We start from the raw sequence: 11,780 nt of genomic DNA, 5'->3' as shown, positions 1-11,780 counted from the left end.
AAGGATTTACTTTTGTATAATTTTTATGCATCTATATCACTTCTGAATAAATAATAATGATAATTGTTTTCGCATCTAATCTTAAACAAATATATTTTTATAAATTAATTTCTATTATAATTTTATAAAAATAACATGTTATAATGTTATTTCACGTGAAATAGAGTGGGTTTGCACTTTGTACCACATTTAGACAAATTTTCCATTTTAAATAAAATAGATAATATCAGTAGCGGAACTAGAAATTTGTTGTAGGGGGGTCGAGCAAAACTAAAGCTATAATAAAATATTTTTTATTCTATTTTTTAGTCAAAATAATTTATAAGATCAAAATAATTTTGTAGAATGGGCCAAAATAATTTTTTAGAGGGGGGATCAATACAATATGAAATAATATAATCCTATTAAATCATAAAAAATTAAAATATATTAATTTTTTTTTCAAATTTTGGGAGGGGCCATGGCCACCCCCTGCCCCTATGCAGGTCCGCCACTGGATAATATGTAATTAATATGACGCTTAATATTTTTTTTTTAAATTTTGGATATAGAATCTAAATAGAGATAAAACGTAAATTTCCTTTTATAGCATTCATTCAACATTTAATATAGCCTAAGAAAAAACAGATATATACTACAAGAAAACTGCGATTTGTGGCTAGTTAATTCTAATGAAATGATAATTTACAGGTAAAATGAGTCTATTTTGATCATAAATAATCTTTTTGCTGCAATTAAATAGTCATAAAAGTCTATTTTTCTTGTAATGATATATACCGTTGAAGTAAGCCATAAAAGGCTACAACTTTTATTATATATTTAATATTTTAAAAAATTTCACATGGAAAATAATAAATACTTTAAAATATATTTTATATATTTATCTCCCAACATTTAGAATATGGAGTTCTTATCAACTTGAGTCTAGAGGAATATTTTTCCTAGATTCTAATGCCATAGAAATAGATTTGTTGTCGTTTAGAGGAGATAGGAACATGGCGAAAATAGAAAGAGTTTCACGACATTTATAACCACACAATTATACTCTTTGGATAATAGTAAATGGTTATTAGATTTCGAGCGACAACATTAAATATTGTATAACTCATGTATAACTCATCTTATCGGTATTTCTCATATTATCGGTAATCCGATAAAAATTATGGGAAAGTTCTAAATTTTAAAAATAAAAAATTTTATTCATAAGTCTCATATTCCTGCACACTATTTAAAAATATGTAAATTTATTCTTTTACTTTTATGAAGATAAAATAATAAAATCATATATTTTTTAAGTGATGTACAGAATGTAAGATTTACGTGTAACATGACTCTTTAAAAATAAAGACTATACGACACAAATCCACTAGTTCGGACAATCTAAAATACAAATTCTCTAATTAGAATATTCAACATTAAATTGTCATAAGAAATGTTTTAATTATAAAGAAATTTTATAAAATTAAATTTATAAATTAATATAATAAAATTTATTGTATAATATATTAAATTTATTTTATAATAAAAATAATTTTATAATTTAACGCGTAAATTTATACAATAATTTATTAAAATATCGCTCAGTCTCCCTACCCATTTTATCCCGCAATTCCCCAATGGCTGAGCACTCACTGCCAAACATACAAATTGACAGGCGGCTGAATTTGATTAGAAGGAATTTGTCAGGAATATTACAGTTGTTGACACGACAATGAAACCCATGAATATAAAGTCACACAGGCGAAGACAAAAGCAAAAGCATTGCACAAACGGAGCTCTCTCTCTTCTCTCCTCTCTCTCTCTCTCTATCTCTCCTCACAAGTCTTTCTCTCTGCATTTATTGTTGGGAGTGTTTGGGTCTCTGTTTTGTGCTCAGTCTTTTCTGTAAATTGCTGAGATATATAGAAGCTGTAATGGGTTGCTTTCGCTGCACAGGGGAATCAAGCAAAAAGTCAGAGCATCAAAACAACAATTATAGTAACAAAAAGAATAAGCCTGACGATCGAGCCGCTTCAGGTAATGTTGCATACCTTTTTGATCGTTTTTTTTTCACAAAACATTGAGATGAGATTACTTCTATTTCGTTTTTTCTGATTCTTATATATGTATGTATATATAATAGAAAACACGAGCTTTTTGCTTTTAATTTTCTCTTTATATGGGATTGTTGTAAATATTAAATTGATATTTTCGTCGGTGATAATCTGTGCCCAACCTTGTTTCATATCAAACCAAATCCCATGAGAATTCTCGCCAATTGGTTTCGTCTAATCTAACGGAATTAGATATTTTCAATTTTTTAATCATAATTTTGACGTTGTCGGTGAACCGGTTAGAGAAGGCTGAATTTTGGTCTTTTCTTGATAGGTATATATAAAACAGTGGCAAAAGGCTGAATTTTGGTCTTGGCGAGATGTTTTGAGGTTTAATGTTTTTTTCCCCTTTCATTCTTATTTTGGTATAGATTTAAAGTGATAATTTAAAGTGATAATTTCTATTTGTATAGTTTAAGCTAATGATCTCTTTTGCTTCTTTGCTTGCTTGCATGCTTGGAATGGTCCAATCCATAATCCAAAAATCTCCTTCGGTGTTGGGTTTTGTCATTTTGTGTTCTTCTGTTTGCTTTTAGATTTTGGTGACTGTGGGTTTTTCCCATCCTTTCTTTTTGAAAGAATTATACCAAAATGATTTCTTGGCCTCTGCTCACCATGCGCCTTATTTGATGTCACTTCTCTCTCTCTCTCTCTCGTTCAATCCACGTGTTTGACATGCTTATATCTTTTGCATATTTGTGTAAGGTGCATTGAAAGTCAACCCAAATGTGAATGTAAAGAAGCAGTCTGATCATGATGGGAAAGAGCAATTAGAGTCTAAGGATGACCAATTAGCTTTGGATGTAAAGGGTTTGAATTTGAAGGAGATTTCAAAGGATGGACGTGGCGACCTGGCAAAAAAATTTACCTTTGATGAACTAGCTGCTGTAACTGGCAATTTCCGGTCAGACTGCTGTCTAGGTGAAGGAGGTTTTGGAAAAGTTTACAAAGGGCACATGGAGAAAATCAATCAGGTTGTTTAGAGTTACTCTAATTTTAGTAGTCCTTTATGAAGAAGTAAACAAAAAATTGTACAGCCAGCAACCATGAATTCCAACTAAACAAATTATAATACTTGGAAAATAGTATAACAAGGCACTTATAGTTGTTGCCCAGAGCAGCATCGCTAAATAAAACTTGTTGCAAATATGCTAATGAGTTTGAAAATTTACAAATTTGATCTGCTCGCTAAGATCTTATTTATATGGTATTGTGCTTTTATTATATGGGGTAGTCTGGGGCTAAGACCTAAATTTTGTTGCCCTTCTCTTTGTTTTGATGTAGAATGTAGCCATCAAGCAGCTTGACCTTAATGGATGCCAAGGAATCAGGGAATTCGTTGTTGAAGTTTTGACGCTAAGCCTCGTTGACCACCCTAATCTTGTAAGATTGATTGGTTTTTGTGCTGAGGGAGATCAGAGGCTATTGGTTTACGAGTACATGCCATTAGGATCTTTGGAAAACCATTTGCATGGTACCTGTTCTTCTCGACACATCTCTAGTCTGGCTCATTCTAACTTTTCAAATTCTGTGCCATCTCTGCAAATTATGTCATTTTTTTCACCCATGGCTTCTGGTGGCAGATCTTCCACCTGATAGGGAAGTACTTGATTGGGATATGAGAATGAAAATTGCAGCTGGTGCAGCAAGGGGCTTGGAGTATTTGCATGATAAAATGAAACCCTCTGTTATATACCGTGATCTAAAGTGCTCAAACATTCTGCTTGGTGAAGGATATCACCCAAAGCTATCTGATTTTGGATTGGCCAAAGTAGGGCCCAGTGGGGATAAGACCCATGTTTCCACAAGGGTTATGGGGACATATGGCTACTGTGCACCAGATTATGCAATGACAGGCCAGCTGACGGTTAAATCAGATATTTACAGTTTTGGGGTTGTTCTTTTGGAGCTCATTACTGGTAGGAAAGCAATTGATCATACCAAAACTGCCAAGGAGCATAATCTGGTTGCATGGGTAAGATAACTTTATAACTATTTTCTGTTGCTATTAGTGTTGATTGAATTACAGCAGTTGTGGTTTTTGTCCTTGTTGGTATATTGTGTGCTTAGCAATTTTAGTCTATGAAGAGAGACTTAGTTTGTATATCTGAATGGTTTCCATTGCTTTATCTTTTTTTATCACTTTCTTGAGTGCCTTTAGCTGCGTGTTAACTTCTAAAGAGCCAGCGCTTGAGGTGTACAAGTATCAGAATAGCAGGTGGTCAAGGTGACAAACTAGGAGTAGTTTTAGCAACTAGTTTTTTAAATATTTATTTAAAATAATGTAACTCTAGCTTTTTTAAGAGCATAATCTTCAATTGAGCAGCCCAGTTTCGTGTAACCTGCTTTTTTGTCCCTTATGGCTTGTTAAGCAGTTTCTTTGTGGATGAGCTCTGCATTGTGTTGAAACTAGCTGACTGAAATTGCTGATCTTTGAACTCACTGTTGGTGAGTTTGTAGGGGTGTAAAATGCAGTGAAACATATTGATTCAGGTTTCCTTTTGCACACTTCCTGGAAGTCTAAAATGCTGTGAACATATTGAATCAGGTTCCTTTTGGGACTTCCTGTGCATTATAGCCTCATTATTATATTGTTTTATTGGCATCCGGTACAAAGTCCCGACTAATCCTGGGGTGCAGAGACCATAGTGTTGAATTTCGTACCGTACTGGCCGGTACGGCAGAAATTTTTCGTATCAGCCGTCCGGCCGGTACAGGTACTATATCTATTTCGTACCGGCCAAAATAATGGACGTACTGGCTGGTACCGGACGTACTAGCCTCAATTTCGGCCGGTACCCGCCGATAGTTCGGCCAGTTTTTTTTTTTTCAAACTATAAGCTTATTTTTTAACCTCCAATTTAGACTAGACTATTTATAATTTATATATATGTATTTATATATAATTTATTTATATATACACTATTATTTTGGAATATAATTTTTATATATAATTTATTTATATATCGACTATTTTGAAATGTTATCCCGAAACGCTATCCCGAAACGGTACCGGTACCGAAATATTTCGTTCCAGTGACTTGACCGGTACAGCGTCCGGTACGGTATTCAAAACATTGGCAAAGACCCTCAACAAGGAGTTTTTTGCAGGTACACCTAGGGTAATTCAACGAAAAATTATCCTAGTCCAATAGCCCTTAGAAATTGTTTGCATCGAACCCTAGACCTGGAGGGAGCATACCCACCAAAACTGAGGCCCTTGCCACTTGAGCATTATAGCCTCATAATTATGAATCGTGCATGTTTTCTTTTTTGGAAGTGTGTCTAGTCACTCTTAGGCTTTCTCAGTGCCAAAATAGTGCCTCACTTTGACAACCTAGTCAAAATCAGGTAACTATGAACCATGAACTTAGTGCTGTTTCAGCTTGATTATCATACAGCTTGACAATGTAGTGTGGCCAGGCTTGGGAAGCTACAAACTGTATTAACATTGGGAAGAGTAAAAATCAGCGGATATAAAGAAAGTTTTGCTTGAACGTGTGAATTAGCCAAATAAATTACCTTCGTCCCTCTTTTTTTTTTTGGTGCCAAAACCCTGCCTTCAACTGTGTTTCGAAACTCATACATCTCCATATTAAAACCTCTTGTAGTTTTATATGATTATTTTTTCTTGGGGAGTAAATAAAATCATTGTCCAAAAATATAATCTTGTTCAAGCTTATAGATGTTGTATGTGGGATTTGTTTGCAGGCACGGCCTTTGTTCAAAGACCGGAAGAAGTTCTCGCAAATGGTTGATCCACTGCTCCAAGGTCAATATCCCGTGAGAGGTTTGTACCAAGCTCTCGCTATTGCAGCAATGTGCCTCCAGGAGCAGCCTAATATGCGGCCTGTCATAGGTGATGTTGTCACTGCTCTAAATTACCTTGCTTCCCAAAAATATGATCCCCAAATCCATCCAGTCCAAACCTCTCAGAGGAGTCCATCACCTAATGCTAGAAGTGACAGTGATAGAAGACAAATTGAAGGAAACGGACCAGATAGAGAGACTGAGTCAGACTAAATTGTGGATAAAGTTGACTCAGTACCTTTTTGCACTGTTCATATGGTGTTCTTAGTTATCAAATTTTACATCATAGAAGATAACCTGAACTGCTTTGAACCTTTATATTTACATACAGGGAAATCTCTGCCTTCTTCTCTCATTCCTTTCATCGATGTACAAGTGAGCTCGGGTTCTTGTACTCAGTGCCTCTTTGTAGGAATGATTTTCCCATTTGCACAGTTTAGCCAAAATTTTCCTAATAATAACTTCTCTTCTCATGATCTTTCTGTGGACCCTTTTTCCAGCCGTGTTATAAGTTATTGTCACTCTATTCAGGTTGTCTTGCTTGGAGATGTGAAAAAGGACAATGTACAGAAACCTCTGAAACTTTTAACTAGGTCACTTGAATGGCAGGTGCAAGAACTTTCTCGCCAAAAATCGGTGGAAAGCCGAACTTAGTATTTATAACAGTGAAGAAAGAGTTTGGAAAATAGGTTTCTTTCAGCATATTTTGCGTGAATATTATATATTTGCTATAGATAAAGAGTCCAAGAGGGTATCACAATATGGTTTTCCTCCACCACTACGAGGCTATATAGAAATAGGCATTTTGCAAGTAGATCATATAGATATAAGACTAGATATATAGACTTGCTTGTATCAGGATACATGAATCAAATGCCCTGTTTTGAGTATCACTGATTTCAGAAAAGGTATTAGGTATACTCCGAGATCAGTAGAGATAACGCGGTATTCTCATTCTATCATAACATGTCATATAATTGAAAGCACTTAAATAAACACTATTTTTTAAGGACATGACATCTTGCATAAGATGAGAATACCACCGCTCGTCTCTATTTCGGGATTACCTAATAATTGCTCATGATTTTGGCTCAAAGTTGTTGCTGTTCTGTGGATTTACTGGTGCAACTTAAGCTGGAAAATCTGTTACCATGCCGTTCCTTGATGATGTTTGCTACAACTGACTAATTTCACCATTTCGACAATTGCCCACCCACAAGTACATTGTTGATCTCTTCTGTGATGGCAGAACTCTGCAACAATCTCTTCTCGGTGACTGCAAAATGTTGTATCAAAAGAGAGATTTTGGTTATATATATTTTACGTGATATCGACATAAACTGACGTAATTTGATATGATACATTATATCTATAATTTGATCTACTGTATTTACGATATGTCAGCTAATAAGATTTCTTTATAGACTAAACATTTCTCGTAAATAAATACTACCCATTTCACTTGAAAGCTTCGGGTATGTTTGGCAAGTGAGAGTACTTCACTACTCAACACTATTCTTTACTTTACTTTATTATTCTTTACCTCAAGTACTCTCACTACTATTCTTTACTTTATTATTACTTTTTACATACTTTTCTACTATTTATTACTTTTCACTTACTTTTTACTACTATTCAATATTTTATTATTACTTTTCATTACTTTTTTACTACTATTCACAAACATTCTCAACACTTCTTAACACTTCTCACTACCCAAACGTACTCTAAGAGTAAAATGCTTCCTTAGATTATGAAAGCAAAGGAAATCAGAAATTAGAAAAGAAAAACACCTAACCTTCTGCCAGCGATGAGGATCTGGTCTTTTCAAAACTACGATGGAATCAATCTTTTCTGGTGAGTCCATCTTCCATCGACAGGCAGGGTTTCGAGATTTCTGAGGAGAGTAAACCCCAATAACCTGCTTCTTCGAACGATCATATCGAGAGAATCTCATGTAGAAAACAAAGGGCTTCTGACAAGGATGCTTGGTCACAGGCCTAGTGTTGAATGCATATGCTGTATAATCAGCTTTTCTGTACCAATTAAGAAAGGTTCTTGTGGGCATTTCTAGCTCTCTGGGAGAGATCACTCCTCTTAAGATTTGAACCACGTAACCCCATGAGACTGAGATGGACCAATATCGTTTCTTGTCATAGCAGATTGATTGTTGCATTATGTTAGCCGAATCAAGCCTGATGGATTGCATTAGATGTTGGAGAGCTTTCACTCTAGTCGTGCGTGGGAATATTGGTTCTACTACATCAAGGTGGTGAAGTGACACCAATGGCGTTATAGGATGGGCTCCAAGGAGCCCTAAGAGGTCTCCATACACATCATACTGCATGCATGCACAAAGACAATTTTCAATGATTATCTATTTCAGTGTTAATTTGATATATAAAATCATTTAAAATGTGTCACAACATGTACGTACGACTGAGAACGACAAAATTAAGGATCGAGAACTGTTGGTTTTTTTTTTTTTTTTTTATTATTATTTTTTTTATCATATTTAGGTGGTCATTCCATGTAAGGGTTGGCAAAATCAAAGATGAAGAGTAGCATTATTTTCAGTCTTAATTACCTGATGAAAGCCAGGTTCTCTGGTCAGTGGCACCCCTAGTTCAGCCATGCAAGCTTGAATCCTATCATCGCTACCATATAATCCTGGATACCGCTGAATGCATTGATCTTGCATCTTCGCCAACTCCTCCGCCAAAGGATAGCTAATGGCGAATCCGCCGCCACCAAACGCCATGGCATACGAGAAGTATATATTTTGAACATGACTCTCTGATGAACTCCCAATATAATAGAACTGCCTATGATCATACTTAGAAAGTATTCTCACTACATTGTCCACGATGAAAACCGTGTCATCATCACCCATAACAAACCACCTCACATCCTTCATGCCGAGCCTCAACGTCTCAGAAACTACTCTTGAGATCCTCAATGCCGATCTATGTCCTTGACGATTTGTGTACTTGAATTTTTCTGTGTCTCTGGAAATCCGAATCTCCGGTAGCCCTTCATTTCTTTGAGTTCTCACTCTTTTGTCTAGCCAAACCACCCCTCTGGTTTCCTTAGGCTTCCACCATACTTTTATGTATTCCTTTCTCTTCTCCCACAGATTAGATGAAGCGGCTATACCAAAAACAATGTGTTTGAGCTCTGTGTCATATCGTTGGGGCTTTCGTGGAAGTGCTAAATGAGATTCCATGGTTTTTTTATCTTCTACTTGTTCATCCAGGTGGAGGTTAGCTGCGGACACGTTGGTCAGAGCTTCAAGGTGTTCTTGAATGGAGGCATCTAAATAGGTGGAACAGCTGTAGCGATTGCTGGTGAGAAGGTTGAAAGAGTAGATGATGTAGAGAATGGAGATGAGGAGGAAGAACCAAGTGATCAGGGAGGTTCTAAAGCCTATTTGTTGTCTTATTCGATCCCAACGTGTTTGCTTTTTGTCAGAATTCTCGGCTTTGATGTTCTTGCCTCCCATGGTTTCAATTCAAGGTGTGGACATGGAGATCGGACGAAAGAAAGCTGGGTCTGAGAATTTTGCGGATCTGAGAGACAAAGAAGAAAGGTAGAGAGAAAGTGGGAGAGATAGACAGACAATATTTTCCATCTTAATCAGTTAGTGTTTTTTTAGATTTGTTGCGAAATTAACCGAGTTTTAATGCGAATTACAAGAAAGAATTCATCATGGTTGAAAATAGGGATTGGGTTGATGATAGTGATGATATTAAGCCCAGTTAGTTAAGAGGGCTTCTTCGTACGGACAGAATCGGGCTACTTTATTTTCGCATCTCGTAGGTATGTCCTTGGTAAGTTTGGTTTCTTTGGTGTTGGTTTGTTTTCTAGGGTTGGTCTTGTCTTGGTATTGTATTCTGAACAATAGTGAACATTGTTTTATTTTGGTTGGTTGATTAGGTTTTTGATACATGGGTTTTGATTTTATACTTATTTGTATCACCTAGGTATTTGATTGTAACTATAGTTTTTCTCCGCTACAAGTGAGGACTATTAATAAAATTAGGATACCGTCATCTTCTAAAAAAAAATAACACTCATGGTTGAAAATGGTTTGGTTACTGCATGGTGTGTACGAATTTTTAAAATTCAAAATTATTTTAAAAGTTATCATAAAATATACTATTTATTAAAACAGAAGTGCTATAGCCACAAATTAGAGATTCCATAAAAATAAACCCATAAACTGATATGTCTTCTTATGATACGTTAGATCTATTTTATAATAAAAGTAGTTTTACAATTTATCATATCACATCAAACCATGTCAATTTATAGGTTTATTTTTTTGCAATCTTTTTACGGTTAAAGTATTTATCTAGTTAAAAATAAAGAATTTATTAAAAATATGGATATATATAAATGTATATATATACAATATTATATATAATCTCTAGATCGAAGATCTTGATTCGTTAGAATTAATCTTTCCAAAAAAAAAAAAACTTTTTCATACTGCTTCTTAGACTTTATTTCTTGACATTTATGTTTTTAATCAACAAATCCAAGTGTAGAAAGAACTCTGATGTATACTAATAGGGCCTTATTTCCGACCTAATTTCTAAATAAAATGCACTAATTGATTAGATTCTTTATTATATAACAAATAAAGCTGTCATGAAGAAAATGAAAAACTGTCACGAAATATTTTTGTGACAATTTGTAGCTTGACGTTCTGTTGAATCTATGTTCGAACGTGAGAAGCCTTTTGTAGCATATCAATGTTTGGAAGTAAACGCTTGTACATTATACGTCCGAACGAATCATAATAAAAAATTCTATTTATAGGTTGATGTAGATAACACACGTAAAGTACTTACGTAACATATATATTTTGATGGAAGATAAATTTTAAAATTTGAATCTTATAAATCAAATCATATTATTTAATTGATGTGGATGTTGTGCTCTATACACTTGCTTGATGCTAGTAGCTACGGGACAGGGTCTAATTCATCATAATACATTCAATATATTTTAATTCAAACAAGATCACACCAACATTCATATGCTTGGGCGTTAAAAGTATATGTTAGTAAGGGTGCTACTCACACCCTGGGTAGCCCCCTTCCCGCCCCCCGCCTCCGCATAGGTGGGAATTTTCCTCCCAGCACTCGCCCCGCACATGGGGGGTAGGATACCCCGTCCAGATGACGTGGTGTAGGGGTGGACACCCATTCTTCCAGGGTTTTGATATTGAAACCCTAAAATAGGTCGGGATTTCGACATGAAACCCCAAAATTGAATGTGATTTCGATAACGAAACCCCAAAACAGAAGTGGTTTCGATATTATTGAAACCCCAAAACAGATTGGGGTTTCGAATCGAAACCCTTAAATTAAGTTATCAATACCCCTGTCTTAATTCAAGGTTTCTCAAAATTAATTTAGGGTTTTCAAGATAATTAAGGGTTTCAGATTGATATCCTAAACTAATTTATGGTTTCAATTCAAAATCCTAAAGTCACAATTTCACATGCACAATTTGTTTTACACAACAATCAATACACATGCACATTTTCCACACTCCACATCACACAATTCATGATCCCATCCTCCAACTCCTCAATTTAATCCCATCCTCCATAACTCAACAAAAATAAAAATAAAAATTACAAAAATGAAAACATTTAAACAAAAAACTCGGGACTATGACAGAGAAAGGAAACATACCAAAACGGTGATGGACTAGCCGTGAGAAGGAGATAGGGATGAACGGCGACGGGCTTGACGGCATACGGCAAACGAAGCAAGAGAGAGAGCGGCTAGGGTTTCAGTGTTTCACAGAGGAGAGATGAGAGACAGAAGAGAACTGAGGGTAGGGTTCGCGTGGGGGGGGGGG

The 11,780-nt window shown here is 35.3% G+C and overlaps 2 protein-coding genes across 2 annotated transcripts; one reads left to right on the top strand and one right to left on the bottom strand.

Annotated features, from left to right (window-relative positions):
• Nucleotides 1-1,748: 1,748 nt before the first annotated feature.
• Nucleotides 1,749-6,391, top strand: LOC109022343 (probable serine/threonine-protein kinase PBL5). Its single transcript, XM_019005224.2, has 5 exons — nucleotides 1,749-2,016; nucleotides 2,799-3,067; nucleotides 3,378-3,567; nucleotides 3,677-4,068; nucleotides 5,805-6,391. Exons 1-5 carry the CDS (start codon nucleotides 1,914-1,916, stop codon nucleotides 6,114-6,116), a joined length of 1,266 nt encoding a protein of 421 aa, XP_018860769.1. The 5' UTR covers nucleotides 1,749-1,913; the 3' UTR covers nucleotides 6,117-6,391.
• A 216-nt stretch (nucleotides 6,392-6,607) lies between these two features.
• Nucleotides 6,608-9,585, bottom strand: LOC109022334. The gene is made up of 3 exons (XM_019005213.2): nucleotides 8,491-9,585; nucleotides 7,702-8,244; nucleotides 6,608-7,179 (listed from the first exon to the last, which is right to left on the bottom strand). The coding sequence occupies exons 1-3, from the start codon at nucleotides 9,403-9,405 to the stop codon at nucleotides 7,078-7,080; spliced, it is 1,560 nt and encodes a 519-aa protein (XP_018860758.1). The 5' UTR covers nucleotides 9,406-9,585; the 3' UTR covers nucleotides 6,608-7,077.
• Nucleotides 9,586-11,780: the final 2,195 nt, after the last annotated feature.

This window comes from Juglans regia, chromosome 5 (genome assembly GCF_001411555.2).
Source record: "Juglans regia cultivar Chandler chromosome 5, Walnut 2.0, whole genome shotgun sequence".
NCBI classification, from domain to species: Eukaryota; Viridiplantae; Streptophyta; class Magnoliopsida; order Fagales; family Juglandaceae; genus Juglans; species Juglans regia.
Note: the sequence above shows the minus strand (reverse complement) of the source record. Positions and strands in the feature narration are given on the sequence as shown.